General features: G+C 37.7%; 1 protein-coding gene across 1 annotated transcript; it reads left to right on the top strand.

The window, feature by feature from the left end:
• Nucleotides 1-733: 733 nt before the first annotated feature.
• On the top strand, nt 734-15952 carry LOC143030824 (uncharacterized). Its single transcript, XM_076194041.1, has 3 exons — nt 734-778; nt 3169-3396; nt 13577-15952. Exon 3 carries the CDS (start codon nt 13665-13667, stop codon nt 14979-14981), a length of 1317 nt encoding a protein of 438 aa, XP_076050156.1. The 5' UTR covers nt 734-778; nt 3169-3396; nt 13577-13664; the 3' UTR covers nt 14982-15952.

Here is a 15952-nt window from a genome sequence, read left to right as displayed (position 1 = left end):
TTGTGGATCGCCCTCCAATAAATCCGTATTGTTAATATATTTGATCTGGTTGTCTTTTCTAATATTTTACAAGTAATGCATGTGAGACCTTTTGGTCTATAGTTTTCGGCTCTTCTTTTAATTTTCCTTTTTATAAATTACACTAATATTGGCTGTCTTCCAGTCCAATGGCATTTCGCAAGTCAGTAGACTATTGTTGTTGTAGATAATAAAGCCTTACTTATTTCATGTTTTACCTCCCAAAGCACTCTTGGATGGATTGAGTCAGGTCCTGGTGACTTGTCAATTTTCAGGTTTGCTAGGTGTTGCTGTACTACTTCCTGTGATACCTCAATTCGGTCGAGCTGGTTAATTTCTGGAACTCGCTGCTCAAAGGTCAAATCACCAGTGTCACATTCCAAACTACATACTGATGCAAAAAGTTTGGATAATATTTGTGCTTTTCCTGTATCATTTGTGTGCAGGTTCTTGCTCCCTTGTGTTCATCTTCGAGATCAGGGATGATAGTTATAGTCTTTAATTTAGCCTTGACACACTTTCAAAATTTCTTAGGATTTATTTTTACTTCTTACGTCACACGCGATCTTTTTTGTGGGCATTTAAAGTAATTATTTTAACTATGTATTTTCTCCTCAGTACAATATCGCTGCAGGTAGATAATAGCTATGTTCTTTAAATAAGATAATATATGGGTCTCGTTTTTACTCCGCCATATTTGTTTACAAATTACATACTCCAGTCCAGTGTCATACCGTCCTCTCTCTTCCAAAGAAAGAAGGTAATGTGTGCATTCATATGTATTTAGCTAATCGCATTATACAGAGAAGGAGTAATGCTCATTAGGTACCATCTCCTACTCACCAATTTATCGTACTTAGGCTCAAATTCGTGTACGTTCATCGATGTGAAACTGCGCATGTTTCAGTTCGATCTTCAATATTTTGTTACTTTTGTCTAAATATTACATTCGCATTTCTCATTTGCATGTTAGTTTGTGGCGACTTCAAATGCTCCAACACACTTGTAAGATGAAGAGGAATACAGGGATCGCAATATATATATCTTCTTACCACTTTTCTTTTCTCCGTGTAGGGAAAGGGGGTGAAAAGTTCGATGGATTCACAAAATTTTATGTAGGGCTGCCATCATCTTCAACTTTAATGTGCCTTTTGACTAAGAACAAATACAAAAGAAATATTTCAAGGGATGGGATGATGAGGTAGCAACTCCTTGGATGATGCAGGAGTATTTAAAAAAAAAAATCGGGTAAAGAATTATCCATGCATAGCCAGGTATTCAAAACCTAGGCAGTGGTGTATGGTAATCAAGTAAAGATACAACTGAGTAAATACACCTGAGTTCAAATCTAAATATGATATTGGAAATCAAGTATAATTGCATTTCTGTAAAATACACATCAGCATTTTTTTTTCTATATCAGTCCCTATTACAACAATCAGTTTGAACCATTACATCTTATAATGCAAACCAATAATAAATGAGTCACTGAATCTATTTCAACTAAGAAAATTTGGGGATCCCACCACCTTGGAATGCCTATCTCTGTCTTCAAATCACTCCTGTGTGTTTGTTTATGAGATGCATACACCACTCGGTTATGACATCATGATCAATCAGTGTTGAGACGTGCATTAGCTGTAGCCTTACCTTACCTTACCGTCGTGCCATATCCTCTTGGACTTCGGCAACAATGGAGCGCCACCGTTCACGGTCTCTAGTTACTTGTAACATCTGTGCTGGTTTGAGTTGTTTTCCCGTCACCCTCATCAGCCCGTCCATATACTTCTCCCTCTGTTTTCCTCTTGCTCTCCTTCCCTCCACCATTCCTGTCATCACCACCTCTTCCAACCCTTCCCTCCGCATTATATGTCCCAAGAATCGCAACTGTCTTTTCCTTATTGTTGTCATTAATTAGAGCTTTCGCAGTGAGCAAGTTGATACCAGACACTGCTAGATCTTGTAATTCTTGCCGGAAAATAAATACTTTTTTGGGCAAGTTTTATAAGCTTACAGAGGTGTATCGTTGTACATTATTGTGTCTGAAATTTAAGTCAATTAATTTCATGATTGTAAACGGCATATAGCATTGTTTTAGTCTCTATTTATAATAACAGATGATATTCGTAAAACAGCCTATAATTGTATCAAGCCAAGCAATTTGTCATTTTCTATCGACTTCAATGGACGTATACTGATATATACTTTCATTTGAATGCACCAAGCAATAGGCAAATCCATGCAATGTATCGAAAATATAATTTTACATCGAAAACTTAATTTTTTCGATACAATAAACTTTGTCTCCCTCTTATTTTTTCTTGAATCTGAAGTGCAGATTGCCACGGCACATGTATAATTAGTCATATTTGTTTGAAAATAGCTCCCAGCAGATCTAAGAGGCTATTCTTTACAAAACTTTTATTAACTTCGTACGTCCGCCACCACTGTTGTTATTTTTTATCTCATTGATTACCTTCATATACAGGATGTGACAGTGATATCCATTATTTTTCAACACTCTCAGATAGAATGGACAAACCCAAATCGATATCCTCTTATTTTTAGTGCTCATAGTTACTTCAGTAAAAATAATTAAAAAATAATTACCTATTTTTAGTTTTACCTTATAATTAAATTAACAAAGCCTTATCACACACCAATAAGTAAAAATTGTAACATTATGAGTCATGTTTTTTAATTTTAAATACATTTATGCAACAATTTATGCCGTATCTTTTTTTAAATATCGGTTTCCAAATTAGCTAAGTCACCCCTCTGCCTCATGAGTTCTGAGACAATTAAAAATTCTAGCGCTAATAGGAATCTATGAGCCTGACTGCGAAAGCTCCCATTCCCTATCTGTCTCCATTTCTCTCAATACTTCTTCATTTGTTTTCTTCGCTGTACATGGTACTCTTAATACTCGTCTCCATATCCACATTTCTGCTGCTTCTAAGTTTACCTGCAATTTTTTGCTGTAGCCAGTTAGTGATAATTATTTTAGACATCCCATGAGATGGTTTTTACAGTGAGTATTCATGCTCAATTTGAATCTCAGAGTGGCTATGGCAGTTGTTTCAATTTTGTGTCCTGGTTATTCATACAATTATTGGAGATTTATGTACAATTTCCGTTCCAATATTGAAGACGCACTGGAATATCTGAAATCACATGGAGTTCTTCCATCTGCTGTGGATTGACCAAACTGTTCATTTATGGTTGCTGCTGGTAATCTCTACAAGCCTCGCATGAAACAACAGAAAGGTCATCCAGAGTACCATATCAATACCTTGGATGACAATCCAGACTCACCATCAAGAGGGGATAGCTCATCAACTGATACCACCTGACCATCCACCAGCTAGCAATAAACAGGTACTGGTAGAAGACAGCTGAGAATTCATTAGGTTTAGAGGTCCTGGGTAAGGAACACCCATGCAAGGTGAGTCCAGGTTAGATTAGGCTAGGGTTAGGTATGGTTAATTTAGGTTAAGTTTGGTTAGGTTAGGTTGATGAGGCTTGGTTAGGTTGGTCAGGCTTGGTTAGGTTGGTCAGGCTTGGTTAAGTTGGTCAGGTTGGTTAGGTTAGGTTAGGTTAGGCTAGTTTTTCACTAGGTAGCATCTTAACCCATTCAACTCCGATGACAAGATGTCTTGTCATTTGGTCAAATAAAACAAAAAATCATAAAACACCAAAATGTTTGATGAAACACCAGAAAAATATGACGTCAGTCCTCGCTTCGCTGCGAGCGAAGCGAGGATTGACGTCATATTTTTCTGGTGTTTCATCAAACATTTTGGTGTTTTATGATTTTTTGTTTTATTTGACCAAATGACAAGACATCTTGTCATCGGAGTTGAATGGGTTAAATGATCAATGGGTTGGTAAATGCGAGTGTAAATGGCCTAAAAAAATAAATATTCTTGATGATTTTGTGTGTTTTCAACAATTCAGATATGTGTGGTTGTTGGTAAATGGCCTCCAGGAATATTTTTCATGTTGATTTTATGTGTTTTCAGTATTTCTGACATGTAATTGTTGGAAATTATTTGTTTTTGTGTTTATTTTTTACTATCTCTAAAAAGATAATATATACATCAGAAATATGTCATTACTGCTTATAACTAATGCTAGAATAATTGAAAACACCTCAAAATGAACAGGAAAAAATATTTCTGGAGGTCGTAAGTTATATTGTATGGAAACACAATTTCTGGATATAGATCAAATTGAACTGTACATGAATTTGACAATAGGTATGATGAAAAAGTAGAGGTGACGGGATCCAAAAAGTGGTGCTCTTTCCTGTATACTACACTTAGGTAAACACACATACACACACACACACACGCATGCACACACACACACACACACACACACACACACACACACACACACACACACACACACTTCAACGAATGGACGGCTTAGAAGACGTTCTGAAGAAAATTGAAGTCTGTGGATCCCAACGCAAAGAGAAGTGCCTAGTGTTTTTGCAGGGTGGGGGGGAAATTGCTCGTGGAGTAGTGGGAACGTAGGGAAAGAGGAAAAGGGGAGGGATTACTGAGGGAAATGGAAGGAAATGAGGAGGGAGTAGACTTTGCCCAGCCAGACAAGCGGAAGGTAAACAAAAGACTTAGCGAGGATCAAATGTCTAATAAAAATGTAAAGATTAGAAGTATAGAGAGGAGCAATACAGAAGAAAGTGACGAGAATATGTTCCAGGGATTTAAAGAGGGTGGGGGGGACACAACCCCCCCCCCCGACTGATAAGACTAGAGGAGAGAGTTGATAAGGTGATCGAGGACTTGGAACGTAAGTTAAGTAATGTAGACTCAATTTTCCAGAGAATTGAAAGGTTGGAACAACTAGAGAAGGCTAACAGAAACTTAACTGAAGAAATAGAGGACCTAAAAAGACAGTTAGGAAATGTAAAGGAGGAGAATGAGAAATTGAAGAAGAATAGTAATGAAAATAGAGAGAAAATAGCTACAGAAGTTAAAAATTGGAGAATAACTCAAGAAGGGAATAAGGTTTCATTCACTGACATAGTCAAACAGCAATTGAAAGAACATAATGAAGACTCAGTTATTAAAGTGATGAGACAGAAGGAGAATATAGTAAGAGAATTAGCTGACAAAAAGAAATGTATAATTATATTAGGAATGGAAGAGAAACATAACCCAGATAGAACCGCAAGAATCAAGGAGGAAAATGAAAGAGTAAGCAGTTTATTAAAATTAGTCCAGGAAGATGAACCAGAAATTATAAAGGAAATTGAGGAAAAATTCAGACTAGGAAAATATAGTACAGATAAGACCAGACCAATTAAGATTAAATTCAGGTCACAAACAACGGCAGAGAAAATTCTATCCAAGACGGGGAAACTAGCAACAAATGATCAATATAAAAAGGTATGGATAAAAAGAGAAATGAATAAGGAGGAAAGAGAGGCAGAAAAGAAGAAAAGAATTGAAGCTAAGGCAAAAAACGAGGAAAGAACGGAGTCAGAGAAAGAGAGATTCTATTGGAGAGTAGTGAACATGAAAATAAAGCAGTTCGACATACTAAAGAAAAACATAAGGGAAACAGAGAACACAATGGAAGTGGCAGAAAACTAAGAGTGTCTTACACAAATATAGATGGATTGATAACAGGATTGAATGAACTGAATGATTATTTGAAAGAAAAAGAACCGGACATAATGGGAATTGTAGAAACAAAATTAAAAGGCTCACTACCACCCAACAGTGTAGGACATGATACATACAATTATTGGATTAGAAACAGAGAGAAAAAACAAGGGGGTGGAGTTATGTTCCTGACTAAGAAGGATATAAACGTGAAAGGTGTCATATATGGAAAGAATACAGTAGAGATGATTATGATAGAAGTGGAAGACCGAGATAAGAAGAGCAGAAAATTTGTGATCAATTATGTGCCTCCGAAAACAGCCTCATGGGAAGAGAGTGAACATAAAAGTATGTTAGAGGACACAAAGATAGCATTAACTAAAATAATGGAAGACGGAGGAAGAATAGTTATGATGGGCGACTTTAATTGCAAAGAAATCTGCTGGGAAGAAATGACAGTAAAGAGTGGTGATGATTCATGGGGAAATGCTCTACTTGAGATGATTACTGACCATTCAATGACACAATGGATACAAGAGAACACTAGGTATAGAAATGAAGAAGAACCATCGAGGCTAGACTTAATAATTACATCTGAACCTAGAATAGTGGACAAAATTGAATATAAAACACCAATAAGTAAAAGTGACCACATATTGATTGAACTGGAACTTAACCCCTTCCATACGGTGCCGCACACGTAGGCGTCATGGACTTAGATCTCGGTGGCAGCAGCCAATGCCAGCCATACGACGTGTTGTAATAATACTCGCATCATAAAATATAGTCACCGCTTATATCGATAACCATAGAAAATGCGATTACAAAAGAATTAGAAAGAATGTCATTATGGAGGGGCGACTACAATATATATAATCAAGACGCCGATATGGCAGCCTCGCGAATACACTCGCTCCCCATGACGCCTACGTGTGCGGCAACGTATGGAAGGGGTTAATGAAGAAAAATATATCAAAAGAAATGAACAATATAGAAAAGGAAGAATGATGTATGAAAAAACAAACTTTGATAAAATAAGAGAATTCTTCCAACAAGAAAACTGGGAAGAAATATACAAAGAAGAAACATCAGTGGAAGAGAAATGGAATATCTTGACAAAAATTTACAAAAAAGGAGTGGAAAAGTATGTCCCAAGACAAAAACAAGAAAAAGAATATGTAAAATGCTGGTACAACAAAAGTTGTAGGGAGTTAAAAGACAAAAGAGACAAAGCCTGGACCAGATGGAAAAAAGACAGAAGACCTGAAAAATGGAAAATATATACTGGTTATAGAAATGAATATGTACAAAAGTGCAGAGAGGAAAAAAGAAAATATGAAAAAGATATTATAGAAAAGTGTAAAGATCAACCAAAACTATTCTACAGATTTGTAAACAATAAACTGAAAAACAAACAAGACTTGGAGAAATTAAGACAAGGAGGAGTTGAATACACTGAGGAAATGGAAATGGCAGAAATTATGAACAAACATTTTAAATCAGTGTTTACAAGGGAAAATATACAACCTGAAGAGATTGAGTGGAAGGAAAAAGTCCCCCTATGGAAGAAATAGAAGTAACAAAGAATGAAATATTGACACACTTGGGTAATTTTGATGTCAGAAAATCGCATGGGCCAGATGAAATAGCAAACTGGATTCTGAAAGAATGCAGGAATGAACTGGCAGACAAAATACATAGCATAATAAGCAGTTCCTTAAAAGAAGGAAAAGTTCCAGAAGATTGGAAAAAAGCAAATATAGTACCTATATATAAAGGAGGAAATAAAGAAGAACCTACCAACTATAGACCAGTCTCTCTAACAAGTACAATAGCAAAAATATGTGAAAGAATTATCAAAAGTAGATGGGTAAAATACTTGGAAAAAAACAACGTACTAAATCCAAGGCAATTTGGATTCAGACAAGGGCGATCATGCGTCACCAATTTAATATGTTTCTATTCAAGGCTAATAGATATAATACAAGAAAGAGATGGATGGGCTGATTGTGCATTTCTAGACCTAAAAAAAGCTTTTGACAAAGTACCACATAAGAAGCTGCTTAAGAAATTAGAATATGAAGGAGGAATACAAGGTAAATTGCTAAATTGGATGGAAGACTTTTTGCAAGACAGAAAAATGAGAGTAGTGATAAGAGATCAGCACTCAAAATGGAATGAAGTAATAAGCGGTGTCCCGCAGGGAACAGTTCTGGCCCCAATAATGTTTGCTATATATATTAATGATATGGATGAAGGAATTGAAAGCTATATGAGCTTCTTTGCAGATGATGCAAAACTACTGAAAAGAATGAAAACTGAAGAAGATTGTGAATCACTACAGAGAGATCTAAATAAAGTACAGGAATGGAGTAGGAAGTGGGAGATGGAGTTCAATACAAAAAAGTGTAGTATAATGGAATTTGGAAAAAGCAAAAACAGAATAACAGGATCATATAATTTGGGAGAAGAAGGAATAAAAAGAGTAGAAAATGAGAAGGACCTGGGAGTCATTGTTATGAATAATATGTCACCTGAGAAACATATAAATAAGATTTTTGGAGAAACCTATAATTTAATAAGAACAATCAAAGTGGCATTTACATACCTGGATGAAGAAATGGTGAGGAAAATCCTAATCACCCTGATAAGACCAAGATTGGAATATGCAGCAACGATATGGTCACCAAGTACAAAAAAATGTATAAAAAAACTTGAAAGAATACAAAGAGCAATTACAAAATTGGCACCAACACTCTCAAAACTATCATATGAAGAGAGACTACAAAAACTTAAACTACAGACACTAGAGCAAAGAAGAGAGAGAGGAGATTTGATAACTATTTACAGAATCATGAAAGGCATAGAAATTACTGATAGAGAGAATCTGATAAAATGGGATGACAGAAATACAAGAGGACACGGAAAGAAAATAAAAAAAGACAGCTATAGAAGAGATTTGAAAAAGAACAGCTTTCCTCACAGAGCAATAGACAGTTGGAACAAGTTAGATGAGAAAGTGGTGTGTGCAAAAACAATACACGAATTTAAAAATAGTTTAGATAAAATGAGATATGAAGACGGGACCCCACGAGCATAGCTCCCCTTCCCGTAAAATACAACTAGGTAAATACAACTAGGTAAATACACACACACACACACACACACACACACACACACACACACACACACACGGCCCGGTGGCGGATTGGTAAGGCACTGGCCTCACAAGCCGGAGAACCGGGGTTCGATTCCCCGGCCGGGCGGAGAAAAGTTGGGTTTGTCTCCTTTCACGTGTAGCCCCTGTTCACCTAGCAGCGAGTAGGTACGGGACGTTAGTCAAGGAGTTGTGACCTTGCATTCCCGGTGTGTGGAGTGTGAGTGGTCTCAGACCTACCCAGAGATCTGCTAATAATGAGCTCTGAGCTCACTGCCGTAGGGTGGTGTCTGGCTGTCTCGAAAAGAGGCTGCAGCAGATCCGAGGTGAATACACACACACACACACACACTGCAGAGAAATTTGTTAGGACGACATGACAGTGAAAGGTGGAGAAGACTTGTGGACATGACCATGGAATAAACAATGACACAGTGGGTCAGTGAAAGCACCAGACACAAAAATGATGAGGAGCCGTCAAGTCTGGATTTAATATTTACAACGGAACCTGAAATTGTGGATAAAATTGAATACAAGACACCACTTGGAAAGAGTGACAGTATACTTATTGAGACTGAACTAAAGGAAGAAATATGGAGAGAAATGAAAAGCATAGGAAAGGAATATTGATGTACAACAAAACAGACTTTGGAAAATTAAAGAAATTCTTTCAGAATGCATACATACATATACCAAAGGCTTTTTCCCCCTACATGGGGGATAGCCAAAAAGAAAAAGGCTTAGAAACCACTCCCACCCATTCCATTTCTTATATATTCCACTCCCCTCCACCCTCCTCCCCCCTCTTATCTTTGCACCTCCCTGCATCCTGTCCACTGCCCTGGGTCAGAAGCAGTGTCAGCACATCCACAGCAAGGCCGCTTCATAAATTTGGCAACTCCCCTCTCTGTCCCCCCATGCAGAAAAGGAGAAGATGGGGAGAAATCCCTTTGGGCTGCATCATATTTTTTCTCATACATACTTCCTCACCCCCCATCCCTCACCCACTCCCCCCTCATGCATCACAGCATCATCTATACACAACCCCTCTCCATTCACCCCTATCTTCTGTCCTTTCCCGTCCTTCCTCCACAGACATTTCTCTCTTTTGTAAAGCCCCTTTCACCCCATCTATCCATCTCATCCTAGGATGCCCCCTCATATTCACTCCTTCCACCTCTGCCTTCCACACTTCTTTTACTAATCTTTCTTCATTCATTCTTTCCATGTGTCCAAACCATCCCAATACTCTTTCATCAACCCCATCTCCCAGTTCCCTTTCGACCCCTGTTCTCCTCCTCATCTTCTCATTTCTCACTCTATCCAGCTTAGTAACCGCTATCATACTTCTCAGATATTTCATCTCAAACACATTCAAACTCCTTCTCTCTTCCTCTCTCATGTTCCATAATTCTGCCCCATACAATGCTGTTGGCACAATCACTCCTTCATATAACCTCCTCTTAGCATCCATTCCCATATGTCTATTTCTCATTACATTTTTCAATCCACCAAGGAATTTACTCGCTTCTTTCAGAAAGCAAATTGGGAAAAATTTTACAAGGAAGAGACAGAAGTGGAAATTATGATGAATGAGTGAATAGGCACATACCAAGACAGAAGCAAGAGATAGTGTACATTAAATGCTGGTTCAACAGAAGATGCAATGAGGCAAAAGATAGAAGAGACAGAGCTTGGAAAAGATGGAGAAAAGATAAAAACCTGGAAAATAGCAAATATATATAAACTACAGACATGAGTATGTAAAAGTGCAAAGAGAGGAAAAAAGGAACTATGAAAAAGACATTATAGAAAAATGCGAGGAGCAACCCAAACTATCGATATGTGAATGGTAAACTTAAAAATAAACTATGCCAAGGAAATATAGAATACACAGATCTAGAAATGGCCAAAGTCATGAATAATCACTTCTACCTAGCTAGCCCTGCGCACTTTGAATCCTAACTAAAATTCACACAAATACCTCTGGGTTTCCGAGAGTCTCTCTCCATACATACTGCACTCCTTAATTTTGGTTCCAACAAACGATGGGCTTCTAATCTAGGAGGATGCGCCTGCTGAAGATAGATGCATTTATAGTTTGTGGAAGGACGGCATCATGGCTGCCTTCCTTTGTGAAACCTTTGAGCTGAGGGGAGGTTTTAACACCAAATGAGTCGTTCCATGTGGGTCTGGAAAGTCACTTTGATTACGAAAATGGCTTCAAGTAATGTAAAGTCAATGATCACACAAGGTGGAAAGTCTTGATAACTGCCCATGCGGTTGGAACACGTTTCTCTTCCTAATGTGCGAAATGTGCACTTCACCCTTTGAGGACTCGTGATTAACTGCTGATGCCCAGCGTGAGGCACGGGCTTGATGTTGTACAATGTTGTTAAGTTTCTTAATTTTGAATCATTGCTTCTGAAGGGTATGGAGTGTAATGTGTATGCAGGAGTTGAATCGTCTCTAATAGTCCCTTTGAGATAATCACTAGAGATGAAAGAGGATTATAAATCCGAACTAGCCTAATCAACTAGCCTAATTACTTAACCTATATGAGAAATGGCAAGAGCACAGGGATGGGGGAGTTTGAACCATTCATACAAATTTGCAAGGTAACGCTTGGTTGAAATACTAATCTTAAACATAAGGTAACAAATTACAACTACATGGCGAAATAGTAAAATTGCAAGGTTGTTATATTCCAAGCTCAATCATTGAAACAATCGTGATATCTCTGGGTCTCAACAAAGAATGGCACTGTGAACGAAAGGGGCAGGAAACTTCCTATGAATAGGAAATTCTTTAAATTCGTTAAGGCTCCACAACTGATGGCCAAATTGGTGCAATCAATAAGGATAATGGTGAGAAAAATAACAAGAAGCAGCTGCTAAAGGCTTTAAGAATTCTGGTAATTCCACAGAGTAGAGGAAACGACAACTGATAGGAGAGGAAGAGACGAAAATGTGAAGCCTACTATATCAGCTAGGCCCTTGAATGAAAGTGTTTGGTAACTACGGTTTGAAAACAGTTGGAAAATTGGGAATATATAGTTGGTGTGTCATAACCCCAAAGTTGTGACAGTTGCTGTGATCATAGAAAAATTAACAAGAAACAAGAGAGTGAAGTGGTAGAATGTAGAGAGGGCTCGTGAGTGCCTGAAATAGAAACAAGAAGGAAAAAAAAAAAAAAAAAAAAGCACAGCTGTACCCAGCACTCCACAAGCATCTTCTAGCCACGCCCACCTTACACCTCTTCCACCTTAAACCACACCACTCACCCTCACCTCACACCTCATCAGCAAAGAAAAGGAAATTGGAGATTGCTGTACATAGCAACCACCAAACAAAAGGTCGCAAAAATTTAAATCTCCCGTCCTGTAAAGTTTATGTTTTTGTTCTTTCTGTTGTAATACCTTTGCTTGTTCTTGACGAATTTTTGTCATTTGTCTTTAATTTGAAAGAAAACATCATGCTCTTTATTTTTTGAATTTTGCAGCATTTCTGAATTATTCAGAGAAACAGATTAATAAAGAATCAGAGGTATTAGTTTGATAAAATATATTTGATAGATTTTGTTTCCCAGACTCTAAGCTTTCATTTCATACCAAGCTGAATGATGTAGAAGGATTTTCCACTAAGTAATTAGAGCTTCACTAGAGCTCACTTTATCTTCATTGAATATTCACTATACCTTGTATATACATGGGAGGAACACAATACCCTGAGGAATTATACACTAATGTATAGGGGTAATTATACCTAAGTTGATTAAATACATATTTGAAAATTTGATTTCACCTACTCTATAAAGCAATGCAACACTCTTTAAAGTGGTTGTTTCCACTGAATAACTATAGCTCAACAATCTTTTCCCACTGTGCACCTTATTTTAGTGATTGACGGAAGAGAGAGGTGAATCTAACCTAACCTAGTTGTAGATAGGGACAAATTAGGATAGATTGACTAGAAGTAATTGACTTCTCACAAAAAGGATGTCAAAAATCAATATCTTAATTTGTTATAGGCTTGTGGTGGTATTTTTTGTGGAATTTCACTCGTTTTCCCCAAAAATGGAAAACAAGTGATTTGCCGTAGAAATCAATATCAGATTCTCATGAATCTCTCCAATGTTGATTTATGACATCCTTGATTGGTGTCTGTAGTGGTCCTCTTTGAAAAATTGACGAAGATATCTTAAGCCCAATGATGCTATTATATAATATTTTTCTTGCGTCCTTTATCTCTTCATAATATTTATTGAGCCACTCTTTTGCTTTATTATTTCCTAATTATATACTGTCCCAATCTGTGTTTGTTCTGCACAACTCCATCATTTTTAGTATTTGTTCAACCTTCCATATCTTTCTTCCCCCCCTTTCACCTCTTCAATACGAGTCAAATTCTTTTGCACAGTATCAAATTCCTAATGTATGATGTATCGTTTTCTTTTACTTTAAGTAATAATGAACACAGAAAACATGATCATATTAGTTTACAGAATTCAGAAGCCACTCAGGTACAACTACAAAATAAATATAATCAAGATGCTGAGGCCAGCATCCTTGCATATCCAATTGCAACTCAAGACACCAGGATAGGCATCATCATATCAAAGAGGTTAAGCTTCTTCATTAATACAAGTCATTTATTCCCTTTCCAAACTGCAATTTAGTTAATGTCCCACTGTATTTGTATATGCTCATGTTACACCTGCTACAAGCTCTCAAAAAGATAGGTTTCAAACATATATTCTCTTACAGGTCAAGTGTAAACATCAACACTTCCTTGGAAGAGGTATCCGAAGATTCTGTATATTCGTCATGTAATAAAGAGAATGTTGTGTGGCATATGCGGCACCCCTATATTATGAGTCATCATAAATATCACATGATGGCCCACACTAGAGAGAAACCTTTCCAGTGTGACCTGTGTGATGCAGCTTTCTCCAGAAAGGCTATTCTCAAAAATCACATGATGACCCACACTCAAGAGAAGCCTTTCCAATGTGACCTGTGTGATACAACTTTCTCACGAAAGGGAAGTCTCAAGCGACACATGGTGAACCACACTACAGAGAGACCTTTCAAATGTGAGCTGTGTGATGCAGCTTTCTCAGGAACGTCAGTCCTCAAATATCACATGAGGACCCACACTGGAGAGAAGCCTTTCCAGTGTGACCTATGTGATGCAGCTTTCTCAGTCACGACGACTCTCAAATATCACATGTTGACCCATACTGGAGAGAAGCTCTTCAAGTGTGACCTGTGCAATACAGCTTTCATAACAAAGGGCAGTCTCAAACGACACATGATGACCCACACTGGAGAGAAGTCTTTCCAGTGTGACCTGTGTGATGCAGCTTTCTCACAAAAGAGTCATCTCAAATATCACATGATGAAACACACTGGAGAGAAGCCTTTCCAATGTAACCTGTGTGATGCAACTTTCTCACAAAAGAGTCATCTCAAAAATCACATGATGACCCACTCTGGAGAGAAGCCTTTCAAGTGTGACCTGTGTGATGCAACTTTCTCAGGAAAGAGTGTTCTTAGATATCACGTAATGACCCACACTGGAGAGAAGCCTTTCAAATGTGACCTGTGTGATGCAGCTTTCTCACGAAAGAGTAGTCTCAAATATCACATGATGACCCACTCTGGAGAGAAGCCTTTCAAATGTGACCTGTGTGATGCAACTTTTCCAAAGAAGAGTACTCTCAAACGACACTTGGTGTCCCACACGGGAGAGAAACCTTTCAATTGTGACCTGTGTGATGCATCTTTCTCAGGGAATAGTGCTCTCAAGTATCATCTGAGTACTCACACTGGAGAGAAGCCTTTCAAGTGTGACCTGTGTGATGCAGCTTTCTCAGGGAATAGTACTCTCAAGAATCATGTAATGACTCACACTGCAGAGAAGCCTTTCAAGTGTAACCTGTGTGATGCAGCTTTCAAACTAAAGAGTAATCTCAATCGACACATAGTGACCCACACTGGAGAGAAGCCGTTCAAGTGTGACCTGTGTGATGCAGCTTTTTCACTGAAGGATTCCCTCAAACGGCATATGGTGAGCCACACTGGAGCCACACCTTTCCAATGTGACCTGTGTGATGCAGCATTTTCAGGAAAGAGTCATCTCAGACAACACATCATGACCCACACTTGATAGAAGTTCTTCAAGTACGACCCGTGCAATGCAGCTTTCTTAGCAAAGGGTGGTCTCAAATTACACATAGATACCCACACTGGAGAGAAGTCTTTCCATTGTGGCCTGTGTGGTCCGACTTTCTCACAAATCTCAAATGACACATGATGGCACACACTGGAGAGAAGCTCCTCAAGTGTGACCTCTGCAATGCAGCTTTCTTAGCAAAGAGTGACCTCAAATGACATGTGATGAGCCACACTGGAGAGAAGCCTTTGAAGTGTGTCCTGTGCAATGCAGCTTATTAGAAAAATAATAATATAAATGATTAAATAAATAACAAAATAAAAAACAAATAGACATCACATGGTGGCCCACACAGGAAAGAAGCCTTTTCAGCTTTTTCACGAAGGACATGTTTCAAATGTCACGTAGTGACTCGCACTTCCTCACGAAAAGTTGATCTCATGTATTGCATGATTACCCACACTTATGAGGGGCCTCTCCAGTGTATTGATCCATTGTTGTAGACCTTTTGACTGAAGAATCGTCACATACACATACTGTCAGTTGTAAATATTTGTTTACTCACAGTTGTGCAGTTATTTGATTGGCCAATTGCATAGTTATATTTTTGTTTGAAATTAAAGATTCTTAAGTGTTCCATTAAATGCATGAATGGTTTTTGTATTTATGAAAAACCATTGAGAATATTAAAGAATAGTGTAATTGGTTGATATAGATATTCCTCATGACGGATACAGTTCTAATTATTATAGAGTTGCGTAAAGTTTTCTAGTATACGCCACTGTTATTTGTAATTTTTGCTACTGTATGTCTGCAATAATGTATTCAGCAGTATTTTATTCATGGAGACCCGAATCTCATATTTCAATGAAGTTTGTTCAAGGGTAATATCTCTGTCATGATGAATTTTTCATTGTTGATAAAGAATAAATCAAAATAGTTTGTTAAACTGTTTTATTTTGATA

This window comes from Oratosquilla oratoria, chromosome 12, assembly GCF_046742065.1.
Source record: "Oratosquilla oratoria isolate Oo_2021 chromosome 12, ASM4674206v1, whole genome shotgun sequence".
Taxonomy (NCBI): Eukaryota; Metazoa; Arthropoda; class Malacostraca; order Stomatopoda; family Squillidae; genus Oratosquilla; species Oratosquilla oratoria.
The sequence above is the reverse complement of the archived record's forward strand: the minus strand, read 5'-3'. Positions and strand labels throughout refer to the sequence as shown.

What these genes read in the sequence shown, in the direction of transcription:
- LOC143030824 (XM_076194041.1), top strand. Translation starts at nt 13,665, where the DNA reads ATGCGGCACCCCTATATTATGAGTCATCATAAATATCACATGATGGCC.